The sequence below is a fragment of the Bacillus rossius genome, chromosome 16 (genome assembly GCF_032445375.1).
Source record: "Bacillus rossius redtenbacheri isolate Brsri chromosome 16, Brsri_v3, whole genome shotgun sequence".
NCBI lineage: Eukaryota > Metazoa > Arthropoda > Insecta > Phasmatodea > Bacillidae > Bacillus > Bacillus rossius.
The window spans coordinates 44,560,809-44,578,124 of NC_086343.1; the positions used below are offsets into that span (position 1 = coordinate 44,560,809).

General features: G+C 36.3%; 1 protein-coding gene across 6 annotated transcripts in view; it reads right to left on the reverse strand.

The window, feature by feature from the left end:
* The window catches only part of LOC134540106 (E3 SUMO-protein ligase PIAS3-like), a 66,726-nt gene that overhangs the window by 18,273 nt on the left and 31,137 nt on the right, over positions 1-17,316 (reverse strand). For all 6 annotated transcript variants that reach the window (XM_063382596.1, XM_063382594.1, XM_063382598.1 and 3 more), the window contains 3 exons: positions 11,760-11,865; positions 10,993-11,032; positions 2,163-2,312 (listed from right to left, as the gene is read on the reverse strand). In XM_063382596.1, the coding sequence (XP_063238666.1) occupies positions 2,163-2,312; positions 10,993-11,032; positions 11,760-11,865 (296 nt within the window). The remainder of the gene's footprint in view (positions 1-2,162; positions 2,313-10,992; positions 11,033-11,759; positions 11,866-17,316) is intronic.

The window sequence follows — 17,316 nt, forward strand, 5'->3', positions numbered from 1 at the left end:
AGTACACTGGAATATGTCTTTCACTAATTCATTATGTAAATAAGGAGCTATGCCATGTAATATAATGTACCCAATTTTTGTTCTTTGCAGTTGCAGTTTTTTGGCAACTGATGAGTCTGGGAACATCATTTGCATCACAGTCACATCACTTGCTGCACAACGCCAAGACTTATGTGATAAAACTGTTTGCATGCACCACAAAACTTCAGCCCTAGTCACCTCCTCATTTAAAACAAACGTGTTTATCCCAGACAGTGGCATTTTGCAAAGAGCTGTAGATTCCACAACTGACTATTCACAATTTTTCTCAGGTTGCATTTTACTGACAACCCCCGACTGGTCACCAAGAACAGTACCATCAGAAACAATAGTAGTAGTATACAACATGGAGGATGACTGTGAATCAGAATTACCACTGGCACTAGTAGAAGGCTTTGGCTTACAAGAAAAGTACATACACAAGTTACAACTGCTACGTTTGGAATATTCTTCTGCTTGCCTGTGTTTTTCACCATTCATGTGACTTGTGAGTGCATGTTTCCCATGTTGCTGAGGTAGAATGTTTTCTGACACAGCTAACGAGCATGATTACTTCCGGTTTTAGGTCGTTCCAACCACAAACAAAATCTCTCATCTTGAAGCCAATCATCTTTGAAATTTGAAGTCTTTCTTGGAAATACCATGTTTCAGGGTCTCAAATTATTCGCAACTTACCATGAAACTGTTAACGAACTTTCCTTAAATTGTCATTTCTAAACTATGAAAATTTCGTCACACTTTAAATACTGAAACACAAAATTTTACGCAATCTTTTCACGTGTAAACAAACAAATCGAACGTCTGTCACGTCTGTATAAAAATAGGTTAGCTAACACTCTGAACAGCTAGCCAGCCATGTTTGACGTTTCATAATCCCCATTTACGATTCCTAAGAAGTAGCTCACTGCAGTAATAATCACTTCAAACACTACGTCTAACGAACACTACCCCTACAACTCCGTCGTAATAATTTCCGCAACACCAGCAATAGGTACTTTACAAGTGTACACAAAGGCAAATAAGCCAATATGGCGAATGGCGATCCCAGCCGAAACCGAAAGAAATGTTTAAATTAACCCAACCACCGGCTTTTCATTTCCTTTTGATTTTCATTGCAATGTTTTAACACGTCAATTATTAAACCTTTTATTTTAGAAAAATCCCTACCAAATAATATGCATGATATAAGCGAAAATAAAAACTGAAAAGATGCTGCCAAACAAAGTAGCCATTTGATTTTGTAGATTTCTTAGAACGTGCTCAAAAACAAGTACATTTGTTGGCAAAACCAAGAGCAGAAAAAACATAGACAACAAATTATTATGGTACTGGTGTGCGACATTCAGCATGTAAAAAGAGATCTACGATAGTTATTCATGTTGCACGAAAGCCATTGTTTTCGTACTGTCGAACCAGAACAGCACGCAAGAACTGGTTTACGGTACACAGTCTAACATAACATGGCATATTCAAAGTTAATAATGCACGGTAGAAGAGAAAATTTTCCCTGACCTCTCAGGCGATTCCCTGACTTTTCCAGATTTTCTCTGACCATTTCTAAAATCCCTGACTTTTCCCGGTTTTCCCGGTCTGTGGCCAACCTGTACTCAGTAGTAGATTACTGGCTGCGTTTATCTATAACACTACTGACGTTACGACATGACTCGATAGCAAAATAAAAAAACGTAACGTAAATCAAAAGCCAAATTCAAGTAGAAAATTCACGGTAAATTTATTTTTAATATAGCGGAATAGGTAAGGTCATCGTAAATAAATTAAAGGAGCGGTTAACATGTATTAAAAGTATAAATATAAGCTAATTTCATCACTATTTTGCAAATACGGTTTTAGGTATTTCACCGGTTACCTTAGCCCTATTTCATGGTATTTTTATTTGTGGAAATAACCTGCCTCTATTGATAAACTATTTCCAGATTTAAGCTTAAATAACAATTATTACAATTTTTATTGTAAAAGTGTATACATTTTTGAAATTCGTTAACTCAAATAATTCCCAATCACATTCCAAAAATTTTCCCTAACAAAAAATTCCTTATTCCACCCAGCTGTAAACTAAAGACTGCAATGCTGAGACGTACTGCCGGCAGCGAGAGTGTTGTTACCTGCGCCGGGGGCGGGCGGCTGGCCGGGCGGGGCCGGCTCCTGGGAGAGTGTCGGGGTCTCCTCGTCAGAGTCGCTGGTCAGGTCCACCGTCACCGCGGAGCAGTCCAGCTTCCGGGGCGTGCACACGATGGGGTTCGTCGGGACCACTTCTGCGGGACCAGCACGTGCTCCAAACATGTCTGCCACAAGTTGCTCATTCCAGGCCAACTCTTTACAGCTTTCATTATAACATACAAGTGCTGCGAAGTAGCTCGGCTTCTGGGTTGTAGCCATGTCCTTGGCAGTAGGTAACTGCTCCCTGATGATGGCGACTCTAGGGATGTACCGATATTGAAAAACTAAAAAATTCAAATTCAGCTGATGTTCCAAACCGATTAAGAATACTGATTATATTTGGCTGATTATTACATACATAAATTAAAAAAGAAAGGAGAACAACATTGTGATTAAAATTGATGTAATGGAGGCATGGACCATAAGTGTACATACATATTTATAGAATGCGGACAAAATCATTTTTATTTACATAAATATTTAAGATTTTGGTAAGCTAGCTAAGGTATTGCACATAACATTAACAGCTATAGTTAATAGCTTTTAGATTTTTGTGAAGAAATACAAGCTGATTGACTTTGTGTGGCTCCACATATTACTTGTAGTGAAAGATGCTTTGTTTCCATGTACGCCACCACGCAATATTTTTTGAGAACAATATTTACACACTGCATATTTATAATCCGGCCGGGATCCTAAAAAAAATATTTCCACACAGCACTGCGACTAGCGTACCCATACTTAACAAATATTAATTTTGGTAAATGCCTAAAAATAGAAAACTTAGCAAAATATACTGTAATATTTGATCAAAGAATTCGTCACTCCGTTTACGTAATGTATGGACGTGCATTAGTGACAGTGACTAGAAAACAATAAAACAATCTACAGTCGTCGAGTCTTCGCTAACACAGACATCACTAATATTCGAAAAATTAATCTCGGTCACAAACAGAAATATTCCTACAACCGACCGCCAACTATCGCAATCGTGAACTTTTATTCCTGGTTAAATATTTGTTGTTAATATACAGTAAAAATAAAAAGTAAAGAAGACTTTCCCGTTATTAAAGCGACTTCAATCGTAATAAAAAATAATAGAAAAAGGTTCACATATACAACGGAAATTCCGGTGAAGTGAGATAAGTTGGCCAAATTGTTTTTGTTCATCACATGACGTGCGTAAGCTAAACATAAAATGGAGATATTGTGATGATGCTGTTCAAATATTATTATTGTGTGTTGTACTGTTTTATGTGTTGTATTTTATTACAAGTGACACTCAAAGCAGTTGTTTGATGCACGGAGCTAACAATAATGGAAATACTAGCCATACATGCTAGAAGAAAATCGTCAATTGAATAAAATAAGAGTATACTTAATTTATTAGACGAAGAAGTTTCTGAAACTTTCGGCGCGTGTGTAGGCCTACAGTTTGAACGGTGTTTCATGAATTAAACTTAAAAGAGTTTACTATTTAGTACCGTTAAAAGAATATATTAGCATCATTGGCATTTTTTTTCTTATAATGCTAAGCAATAACTATGATAAATATATTGAGAAAATGTTGACAACTTTGTCTAAATAATCGGTTGAAATATCGCAGATTAAGATTAATTACCGATTCTCTATTATCGGGCGATTACAGTTAATTGGGATTCGAATCGGTACATCCCTAGCGACTGCAATGTCAACCGAAACGTCAGTGAATTATTTGCCAAGGACATGGCTACAACCCAGAAGCCAAGCTACTTCAGACAATGGCAGTGAAAGTCTGCAAACATTATTAATACAAGTACTGTACCTATAAGTATAAACCACAAAGGTCTCCCATGAGGATTTTTTAAGTATTATGCTGGGTTGAACCATAGTGAACTTCAAACCACATACCTGCCAACTTTTTCAAGTCCCTGGCAGTCAATATTATATTTAGCGTAAATCATGTAGCATAGCATAACTGCTGCCCCCTGATAATAATGACACAATGTGTTATGTCACTTATGTTTTCTAAAGGATCCATAATTATTTTATAATCATTTTTCATCAATTATGCAGTGGCATCTAAGTACTTTGTTTATGTTAGAAAACCTTAATAATGATTTGTTTAAGGTTAAATTTTACATAAGATTGAATGCTTTTTTATTATTATTTTTCTCTATTTGCTTGGCCAGTGTGTACATTTTCAAAGGGTCGTCTGATTTACTAAACTTTACAATTCTAGAAGCATAAAGAAAGAAAGACAGGGGTGCGACACTACGGCTCCAGAAAGTTATTCTTCACACCTCAAGTCAATACTTCGTCGGCGGTAAGACCCAGCACGCAGCAATGGACCAGAAGGTTCGCTGGGCGCTGTCTCGCCAGCCAATCAGAACCAACCATGCTGCAGTGTCATACCATGGTCCAGACTTTCAGAGAACAAATTTAGCGCAATTAATTTGGACATAGATTTAAATCCATAAACTTGGTGCATAAAAATAACTAGCCTAATACACGAAACATTAACTTGATGTGTTAGCAAATTTAATTATCCTAAATCATTTCATAATGCCTAATACACGAAACATTAACTTGATGTGTTAGCAAATTTAATTATCCTAAATCATTTCATAACTGAAACTAAACACTAGTGTACAGCACATTTGTTTAGACTCATACCCTAAAAAATTCAGGATCTCGACAAAAATAAACCTTTCCTCTAAACAAGCTGAGGGAAGAACATGCAAAATAACATTTTTTAATGTCCCTTTATAAACATGTCTTGGCAAAATGCACCATACGAAACTCAAGTGCCAAAAATAAATATAACCAAATTAAAACTTTAACACTAAAAAAAAAAGGCTAATTTGCATTTTAAAAGGTTGGTAAAAACTGATATATTTACTAAAAATTTATTCTACAGGTGGCAAGTTCGGCACCACAACCATGCCAGCTACGCAGTTTTGAAGGGTTAACAGGGACAAAAGTTGAGACTGTAATCTACCTACATAATAAAATTCAAACTCAGACTGACACACAATGACATCCTGAACCAGTGGACCTAGAGATTTAAAATTTGGAGGAAATATTCTAGGAGTACCCCAGGGGTGCACTAAGGGGATTTTTTGAAATTCCATCCCTAAAGGTGTGAAAAGGGGTGGTAAAGTTTGTATGAAGCGAAATACCACTCACTGACTCACTCATCATAAATATTCCAAAACGACTAAGAAAGGATTACAACGAAAATCAGCTCCCAGAAAGAGTTTTGGGAACCTTAGAGATCCCAATTTCCCTAATTTCAAAGCTACTGCATTGTCAGTGCTTTCTAAACTCCATGGTAATGGCTATTGCATTGTTGATGCCTTCTGGGTCTCTTGGTGATGTTTTAAATCTTCACTCACTTTCAGATATTAATCAGCTGACCAAGGTGGATTGTGTAGGTGCGAGAGATCAAAATTTCCTGCCTTTCAACTTGAAATACCTGCCAACAAGTACAAGTATGTACCGTATTTACTCGCATATAGGTCGCCATGGCATATGGGTCGCCATGGCATATAGGTCGCACCCATAATTTGAGGTCTTGAATTTGGTATTTAAGATTCCCCCCATATAGGTCGCACCGGTAATTTAATGATGCGAACGGCCGGCGCGCCGTGCACGAAAGAGTTAACGGGTACTGTAAAACTCCGCTACTACGAGAGCTGATAATGGCGTGATAAATTGTTGTAACAAGTACTCGCAATAACCGAATATAGAAAATTGAAGTCAAGTTAGTTTTTGGAGTAGATAATCACAGCGACAGACCAACAGGATGCGCTACCGCCCTTTATTTTACCGAGAATGGACTATACAACCTGGCTTTTGCCGCACGCGGTGTGGGAGGGGAGGAGGATGCTGACAGTTTCTCAGGCAGAAGGTTGAAATAAGGGAGGGAATGTGTTGAAATTAGGGATGTGCGGGTACTCGAAAATTTCAACTTCGATTCGATTCCTCAACTATTTGAACCCGGAACCGAAACTAAAATTTGGAATCGAAAAATCCTGGCAAATTTTTCAAAAAAAAAAATCTAAGAAAGAAATTGACGGTTACCGTTTAACTAATTGCTAGATATAAATTTATTCGTCAATTATAATTAATGTAACTCGTAAAATTGCCGCGCACTATCACTTAAGCAAATTTCATAACGTTATGAAATATAGGTTAGGCCGAACATTAAATTTTTTTCAAAGATCGTGTATGATATAATTTACACGTTCAGAACCACTAACTGTTTAGTCTTGCAAAGATAAATACCTTAAGAAAACTGCTTGTTTATGAAATAGTTTAACAATCTGCTCAAACATTTTTATTTCTGCCTACTTACGGCATATTACTCATGATGTCATGACCATTTCTCACGTTGCACGGGAAAAAAATATTGTTGGTTTATTTGTTTTGAAAAATAAATAACACACATTAAAAATGAATTTTACGACCATAAACGAACTAATTTCTGTTAACAGTTAAAATAGTTCCTTGTTCAATCATACATTTATAAAGATCGCCATTCTGTGACAGTCTTCTGTTAACAGAATAACCAACATTAAAACATTCACGACATAAAAATATTTTAGCGGTGCCGGACGTGTAGACCAGTTGACATGCCGGAAAGCCTACAACTCACATAGTTTCGGTTCCCTGCAAGAATTTCCGAAGATTTCCGAAGTTTTGCGTTTTGGTATTAACACCACTTCAGCCGCTAAATCAGAAGTTTCCAATGAAAACAAGCATGTTGTGACTGACCTAACCTAACCTTTCGATTTTTTTTAATTTCAATTTTTGAGAGAAATCCGAAGTTGCACGAACGTGGTAGGGAACCGAAACTATGTGAGTTGTAGGCTGCCGCCACTTGTTCATCACTGGGGCGAAGCCCCTCAGCGCGGGGGAGGTACAAGCCTTTTTAGGGGCTCTTGTCCTCCCTTTTTGTCATCATACATGTTTTGAGAGGGTAGAGGACCGTGACAGGCCACCATTTATCATAGATCGCGCGTGCCGACACAAAGGAATCGAATCACTGAATCGTAACATTCTGTCAGTATCGAAGTACTGTTTACTGTTTATGCTTTTGCCTTTTACAAAACTTAATTAAAGCTGATCATTGTTGTGTGGTTTAACTTCGTGAAGTTAATAAATTAATCAAATTTACGTATTTTTTCCGTTTTTAGGGGAACAGATCTTGTTGAAAAAACAAAGAAATATATGTTACTTATTGGATTTAATTTAAATAAACCTACTGGCTAGGCCATGCTGCATACGTCATATGTGCAAATGTAGGTTAATTAATAAATTATACTTCTTAGCACAGCACGCATCGCACTATCTCGGTGACTCCAGTGAGGCAGCTGACTTTACCGTTGGTAACATTTGACATCTTTAAACAGTGGTGAAGTGATTAAATAAGTAATGGATGAAAATTGTGGCAAGTTTAAAGGCCGCAGTCATCGTCAAGAATTGTATTTTTTATTCATTTAAGTTAAATACATATGGTTCAAAATAAATGCAATTTTTTTTTTAGTTAGTCCTACCAGACTAATGACTATGTAGATAAAGTTACCCAAAGAATCGAAATCGGAATCGAATTTCAACAACTCTTGTGTTGAGAATCGAATTGGAATTGAATCGAACTGAAAATCATGGAATCGCACAACCCTAGTTGAAATGTTAGTTGGAAAAGGGGGGGGTTTTAATGGCTTTAGGCTCTTGAAGAATTAGCAGGGGATGGGAGAGGTAAGCGTCACGTCACGTATGACGCCTGGCCGGACGAGTTAAGATAACATGACAGCCGAGACGGCTTTTCGTGCGATAGTGGACGACACTGCCGCGTTCACAGTCTAGAGGGGTGGTATCTATTTTTAGCCGTCTTTTGTATGCCAGCCTTGCCTGCCTGCTTACAGTACAGCTCTCGCCAAGATAAACGTGAACACACAGCGCCCAACAAAGTGTAACAGACTTGTTTTTCAGCCGATTTTACTCAAATTTTTGACTTTCTCTGCTCAAATGTTTCACGGTTTCTCAAAAAACTGTCGTATAAATGGAATGGACGCATCAGAGGGGGGTTGCATTGGCGGGATTCTACAGTATTGCAAAAAAAATTCCTCAATAATTTAAAAAAATTTTTCTTCACATATAGGTCGCACTTCATTTTTTCCCCATCAAATCTGGTAAAATTACTGCGACCTATATGCAAGTAAATAAGGTACATGTGCCACAGACACGACAAGATGTGCTATGCTTGGCAGTGCCGAATATTTCAGCTAGTACCACAAAAATTAATATACATTAAAACGGCATGTACTTCAAGTTGTATTGAGCTGGTCTTTATTGGAAAAAAAAATCAGAGGAGCGTAGCATTTATGATTTCAACATCGCCTTAAAAAAATTATTACAGGAATATAACTATTAAATGTGCAATGCAACCTTCCAGTAAACAGGAAACACTACTCCGAGCTGAAAATGCCAGCAGCACAGCAACACGACCTGGCTGCCAAGTTAAGCCCGGAAATATCCGAACACGAGCAGGATGTGCCCACCAAGAGAATGCTGCATCACAGACCCAGTGTAGCAAGTGAATGTTCTCATGTGGACTGGTGATGCATGCTATCCTCAAAACCATCAGCAGTTTGAACTATTTTTTTTTGCAACACGGTGATCATGACCACTCATGTAATCTAGTACTTAAGAATTTGTAGACTGGAAATACCAGAAACAGTGAGTGAAGTTGGGATCTGTGGCTGGCACCACAGTGTGATCCTCATTGGATGGAAATATCTCTGCTACTTAGCAGCCAGAAGTTTTCATTTCAGTGACCAAATAATTAATTCCTTTATATCTTCTAAGAAACAATAACTGTATTTACCACAATAAACAGCACACACACACAGTTCTTCATAAGATGTGGTGAAAAAGCAAAAATTACCACTACATGGCCATGCCACATACTACAAATTCCGCCAGGCTTCAAAGTGTTGGTAACCTGCTGATGGTTATCAGACCACGGACATGTTGCACACTGTGAGGAAATGCATCTGTGAGAAAATATTTCTATGGTTACTAAAGGTTTGAGGCTGCAAACACTGACGGGTGCTAATAAACTTCAAAAGATTGAAAATGCACAGAAAATGGTAAAGAGAGTTGCAGCAAGAAAGTACCCTGTATGTGTGCTGCAACTCTGTTTACCATTTTCTGTGCATATTCAATCTTTTTAAGTTTATTTTATATATATATATATATATATATATATATATATATATATATATATATATAGTATATATATATATAAAAAACACAGTCGACGATGGTTTCGGGGTCTATGGACCATGATACGGAAAACTATCTATTAATTTTCCGAAAGTCTCACCATGATAATGGCAACAAAAGGTAGTACAGTGGAACCTCATTAATACGAGTACGGAAACTACAAGACCTTTGTTGTTACCACAGTTTTGTAATGCACCGTCAGTTTGACTGAGTAACAGGCGATTTGCCTAACGGCGGTTTGCCTAAACATGAATTCGTTACGGCGATTTGCCTAGTCATTTCACCTAACGGCAAGTTCCCTAACGGAGTTCTGCCTAACGGCGTTTTGCCTAAAATATTACTATGATGACAAAACCTCGTTTTGCCTAACGGCGAATTGCCTAACGGAATTTTGCCAATGGCGATTTGCCTAACCTAACCTAACCTTACCTAACCTAATAGCGTTTTGCCTATCAGCGGTTTGCCCAACGGTGTTTTGCCTAACTCCTACTTGGCCAACGGCGATTTGCCTAACGGCGTTTTGCCAAAACTGCGTTTTGCCTAAAATTAGGCAAAACGACACATGCCCGTTTGACTACGTAAATCATACTAAATTAAACCGGTTATTACGAGTGCCTCCTTGTTGGCCATTTCGTAAGTACAAGTGAATTGAATGGCATCTTAAAAAAAAAAAATTTAAAATAATGTTTACGCAGTAAATACAGACAGCTGCGTGGCTACGCGGGCGCCAGGCGGACTGGGTCCTTGGCAGGTATAAGCCTGGGTCAGGGGAGGAAGGACTGGTGACAAACAACCTGCGCTCTCTCTCTTTCCCTCCCTCTCTCTTTCTCTTGACGATGGAGGAGGGCTAAATCCAAAAATAGACCAGCCAATACCTTTCCTTTCTTCCTACGCTCTTTTTTTCCACAGCTTCACGTATCTTCCCTCTGTGACCAAGAATGGCGCCGGTCTTTGTATCAGGCCATTTCATTCGTGATTAAATAAAGAACAGTTGTAGACACAACAAATTCCATACACACATATTATATTCGTAATTTAATTTGCTACAACTTTTATTCCACACGTTTTTTCACTATAGTGCACTGTTTTCAAGTTACGCTGTGAAATTAAGACTGTTTGGACGGTCCAATAATCTAACTTGACTTTAATTTTTTACATCCGTTTATTACGAGTACTCGTTACAAGAATTTTTGCCGTCGTTGTCAGCTCTCGTAGTAATGAGGTTCCACTGTATTTCTTTGAAATCTACCAAAAGATTTAGGGGAAAAATGTTAAAAATATTTAACTCAATTTTTTTTTGAAAACTTTATCCACTCATTAACAGTTTTAAAAGATAAATTTTGTGGAGCTGTACGTTAGTACAGTTAAAATTAAACTACAAACCTAGACACTTTGAAAAATGGCAATGTACAAAGTACGTGATGTTTATTTGCAGGCTGTAAGCTTGTAAGCTAGGTGAGAGGGAGTGAGCCATGCAAGACAGCATCTGCAGAGTTCACTCACCCAGGTCCACAGAGATCTCATCCAGCTTCGGCTTCTTGCTCTGCACACAAAACAACAACCATAAACAACGGGCAGAAAAACTTATTTATATTCTCGTAATACAGTCATTTATCTAAACAAACAATGCCTCTCTCACCATTTCATAAAACAACATTACTTCCCTAAATTCTGCCTATGTTAAACATTTACATACTGGATGAGGGTAAGTATTTCTGCTTCCTAATATTTAGTGCCAGTTTTATACTTACCTGATTCACAGTTTGACCAAAAAAGGTTGTTCTACAATATAACTAAGTATTAAGGATGTGTCATGCCAGTTCAAATTTTTCATTGGACATTCTTCCTCAGATGAGTTTTGATATTAAAAAAAGGGGGTTGTCTGTAAAGTCGGTAATTATTACGTGATAACGTCATAAGAAAACATTGTTGAAAAATTGCATACTTTTTAATTTTCAAACATTGTTTACAGTTTTTGCAAATTTAATTTAAACCATTTGTTTAAATATGATCACGAACAGTTAGTTAAAAAGCCCGCCTTAACCTGTTTGATGTCATAGAAGATTTTCTCGCACGGTGGTCGGCCGGTTCTTGCACGCTCGGCTCAGGCGGAATGTGACCAAAGTGTCATGCTTTTTCGTGCGTGCAGCCGGCGTTCATCGATATATAAGACGTTATCACGTCAAAATGTCAATTGGTTCATTGTTCTTTCAAAAAGAAAATGTAATTTCTGGCCCAAATACGTAGCGGGTAGCGGGCTGGCCACTGACCGGGGAGGCTGCGGCGGGGAACATGGACCACGTGCCCTGCTGGTGCACCTGGATCTCCGTGACGCTCTCCGGCAGCGAGCTGGACGTCAGCAGCTCGTGGAAGTACCTGCGGGCACCCGCACCACTGCACCGCAGCGTCCACCGGCGGTCACAAACCTTACCTTTACACTGTTCCTTCCTTGTTTTTGTAACGTTAAAATAAGTAAAATAATGGATGCGTGTACTTGTGTATGAGCGTGAGAAGTTACCTATACTTCTTTGGCATCATTCAAAAATAGTTTTTAATTGCATGCAAATAATTAATTACACTAAAATAATAAAAGGGCTGGAAAAAGATAGTCCACACAGCCAATAAAGTTCAGTTTAAATTTGAAAAATTATATAAATAAAATTTAGAGAATAATAAATATATATGACATTATTTGTACTAGGCTTCTGCGAGCAGAAGATTTTCACTTCGAGTCGAGCTCGAGCGAGTTTGCTAAAATACTCGCGAGTATCGAGTCGAGTTCGAGTTTTTTTTTAAAGTTTATCGCACATAAATTTACTGTGATGGAGTAATAAAATGTGAGAACTTTTGAGAAAAATATGGAAATAAAAAAATAAACCATTATCATTGTTAGCCTACTAAATAGATAGACCTACATTAGAGGTCTGCAAGCCTAAGAATTTTACTTTGAGCCAAGCTCGAGCGAGCTTACTTGAAAGTTCTCGAAGCTTGAGCTTTTGTGATACAGTTACACTTTTGGGAAATTATTTTTACCTTAAACTTAGTAGGTATAATGTTTGAATAAAGTATTAAAATGAAGTGGGCTTATTAATTTTGGGTAACTATTTACAGAGTGCTTTTATAATTTGCACTGCTAGGAAAAAAAACATGTTTTCCATTGAATCTAACCTGTTTCCATTGGTTCATTAGCAACTGATATCATCCAACTAACATAACCACAGTTTACAAGTACGTATATGTTTGTGTAAATGTAACATATCTTTGGAATAATTTCATCTTTGTCAATTTTTCTGGAGTCCTTACTGAGCTTCAACTAACTGGGCACCAAAAATCATGTTGTTTGAAAAGTACATTCACATTGTTTCAACATTTCCACTTTTCGGCACAAAAATTCTGAGAGAGATTGTCACAGAGTATTAAATTCTGTTCTTCAATCTATCATGCAGAAAAATAATTTGTTCTGCACGTTCAGGAGTTAAATTAGCTCTACGATTGGAGATGGTGTTTACAGCAGATGAGAAGCATTTCTCGCTGGCAACCTGTGTGGCTGGAATGCTTTAGTAAAATTGTTGGTAAATATGTAGAGTCGCGGTATATGCGGAAAAAAAAATGCTAAAATTCCGAAAATACTTTTATTCTATGCTCTTTCACTTCCTCTTTTCAAATCAACCGGCGGAGATAAGAAATTCCAAATACTTTAGGAATATCGAATTTTTTAATTTTCATCACAATACCTGGGTATTCATGTGGCGATCACCATTGTTTCTGGTTTACGAGTATCTATTATGTTTCTTATTGGACAATTTTGTCACGTGACAGTTCCGTGATTGGCCAGTATTCAAATGAACCAATACGTGATTATTTATTTATTTATTAATGTTCCGTCGGAGGTATCGCGACGTAGGTGAACGACTACATCATTTCCTTCTAATGGCAAAGGAAATGTACCCGCCTCCAACTTAGGTGGGTTTTTAACGTTTCTAATTTTAAAGTCTTATTTTTTATTTGGATATTGTTGCGCAAGTAATAAGTAACAAAAATATTTTACGTGAGTTGTTAATGTTCATCATTTGTCCGGGTTTGTTAGGTCAGGTCAGTTACATTATAAATACTTTAAAACTAAAGAACCATTGAAATTAATTCACATTATTTTTTATGTCCGCTTAGTTTGAAAGTATTAATAATGTAACTGACCTGACCTAATCGACCATTTTATTTATTAAGCATTCACGAACATACGGCAAAATAACAAAAATGGCGTCGGTCTAATGGTTGTACAGGTGTTGTATTGCAAAATTAAAAAATTCTATATCTCCTAAAGTATTTGGAATTTCTTATCTCCGCCGGTTGATTTGAAAAGAGGAAGTGAAAGAGCATAGATTTTTAGCATTTTTTTTCGCATATACCGTTACTCTACATATTTACCAAATTGTTTAACCTCAAAATTAGTGTCAAATATCTGTAACTTGTCATTAAGTTTAATCAATTTAAAGTAATAAAAATAGAAGCATTTTACTTAAATTCAATTTACACTTGCAAAAAAAACTTACGCACAATAAACCTACATGGAAATTAAAGTCTTTTTCAATGTCCTGTAGTCTGAAATATGTTTACTCATGTCATCAAATGTAGAGCTGTACTGAAGAAGCCGATTTTGCCAATATTTAGTTGAATCGGCATTTCTGCCAACTTCCAATACTCTTGTTAATTTTCGGCCGATATTACTGAAAAACGAAAGAGAGACTGCCATAACCTAAAAATCCACGAGTACCCTTTTCACTTTTCGTAGTAGTACTGCATTCTTTCAGATCACATTATTTCTTAGCAACATGTGCCAACCGTACATATCAAGATTTAACATCCTTTTTTTTTCAATAATGTTCTTTAATTTTAATATGTCCTAAATAAATACATTACCATCACGGTAAATACACATCTCGGTTATTACGGCAACTATAGTGCAAATGTGGTAACTATCATGCTTCTGCAGTAGTTATGGTATCTACAAAGAATCTTTAGTTCTTTTTATGGTAATTATCTTAAGATAACTATTGGAATTGTACTGTAGTTATGGTACATCATCCATATTTCTTCGTAAGTTGTTGTTCATTTGTCTTTTCTTCATATTTATATTTACGTGCGCCATTACTGGCAGGAACTTTCATAAAAATTTTAAACGGGACTTTATATCACACATTTAATGGCGTAAATGATGAGACCCCGGACAATTTAAACGCTTTTTACAGTAAAATGCGGGAAATGTTTCCGCATAAAGCGGGAAATACTTCCGCATAAAGCAGGAAAGTGATACATTAGTGCTATGCGGAAAATTATAGAAGTAAAAAAAATTAATCACGGAAATTCGTAAATCCCGGGTACGTAAAAATGATGTGTTCATGTATACGGTCGATCATGTTACATTATAAAGTAAAGGATAATAGTGTTGTAAGACTTTTATTCCGATATAATGAGAGTTTTTTTTTCTATAGGTAGAGTGCAAGAAAAGCTCGCTCGAATTTCGAGTTGTTGAAAAGCCACGAGCTCGAGTTCGAGTATTACTAAAAAACTCGACTCGAAACTCGAATTTCGAGTACTCGCAGGTGTCTAATTTGTACTAAATATTATAAGATTCTTAATTTTAAATATTTATTATTTTCTTAATTTAATATTCATTTTTATCAAAAATCTTTCATAAAAATTGTTCTTTTATTTTTATAAATATTTATTATATATTCAATTAAATAATAAATATTAAAAATTAATATTTTAATTTTATGTTCAGTTTTAATTTTTATCACAATTTTTTTATTAAATGTATTATTAAATTTATTTCTTCATTTTGTAAATAATAAATAACAAATAATAAATATTTAACATTAATAATTTTATAATATTTAGTATTAATTATATTAAATTATAATATTTTAATTTATATCAATAAATAATACATACGGATAGTTAACCTCAATTATATTGGAGCACTTGAAAAAGTATAACGGCACAATTTTTTTTACTAATATTTACGAATAGTAAATAATATTAATCAAAATATTCAATTTAAATCACTACTGAATACTTATAATTTATTAGCACATATATAATTCACACTTGTATGAAACTAAAACACGTGTTGTGAATGTATAAACTAGAAACATGTGGATAAATATTATAAATATGAAAACAGTGATTAGAGGCGACGAGTGTGCCAACATGCGCGACGTAATATAGGTTCTATTTCTATGTGCTGTTACAGTGATGTGCGCGCATCTTAAAATTTCATTCTCATCAATTTTTTCATAACGCGCCTAAAGAAGTATAACTTAAAAAATAAATTTAATCAACAATACACATAAAACATACTTTTAAACTGAAAGCGCAAATTTTTTTAAAATTGAATGTGAATACACTAGAGTCCCGTTATAGCGAGGTGTCACGGTTCCGGGTTTGATCCTCGCTATAACCGTGTCCTCGCTATAACCGAATTGGACAAATTTTGACCCCCAAAAAATAAAAATTAACCAAAAATAGCATAAAAATTGTGTTAAAATCTGTATAATTGGAAAATAACAGGTAATATTAACGAAATCTTAATTTCTGTGAGCAGATGTGTGAATTCTCTTTAAAACGATACCCCATAAGTACGGATGCGATCACCGATTGCGTCAAAATAACCAGAATACCCTACCACGCCACGTAAGTATAGCACCTCAGCCCGCGGCCGACGCAGCTTGTCCTGCTATCTATTGTCGACGCGGGCTGTCTGCTGGCGGCCATGTTGGTTCGGGATGTTGCTGACAGGTGGTGCTAGTGTAGCGCAACGATTTAATTCCTTACAAAAAAGCAGGAGTGCGGCTGCGGCAACGCACGTACGCCTCAAACGAAATAGTCGCTGGAAAACTATACTTTTTTACTTGAAAGAAACCTGTCAACTTTTTTAGAAAATACATTTGGGATTAAACTCAAACCATCACCACCCCTTTCCCGGACAGATACCCCAACTGACCGAAACAAAAGTTACAAGAAAACTGCCCTAGCGATTCGGAAATAATACGGTAGTGCCTACTAGAGGTGTAAAAGTAACGAAAAAATGTGTACCCGTATGTATTCGTTACTATAACAATTAGTACTCGTTACTATCGTTACGTTACTTCTGATACCACATAACATGCTATGTTATGTTGCAGCAACGAATCCAGTCGTATTACGTACGCGTACAGTATGAGTCGTGTAAATAATAATAAATAGAATATAAACAATTAACAATATTTGATAATTAATAGTTTTTGTTAACTAAGAAACAATTAAATCTCATTAGAGCGGCTTTTTAATATTATCTCTTTTAAGATAACAACAAAAAAAACACGTGAAAATACGCGATTATAAAAACAAAAACATACATATTTATAATTTGTAAAAAATACTTTCTTACGTTGTACTTTCTGTTCCATTCTCAAACTTTGTCAACACACGGCACAGATAACTCACGGAAGTTTGATAAAAGAAAGAAAGGACGGGATTCTATTTTTAAAGCCACGCACTTAGGTGGCGACTGCACGGCTGAAGAATGTGACAGGCGTCAACGGCAAGATGTCTAGTGGCGAGCGAGAGGGGTGGAGATAAAGCAGACAAATAACAAAAGCGCGCTTCAAGCGATCACGCCGTAAATTCCTCAAAAATACCTCGTTATAGCCGTGTTCTCGCTATTACCGTGCTCGCTATAACGAGATTCTACTGTAATTGCAATGTCAAATAGATGTCATATTTTAAATTGATGTGTTATCATAGAGAAAATGTACTAGTTGTAAACCAAATATGTTTTAACATTCA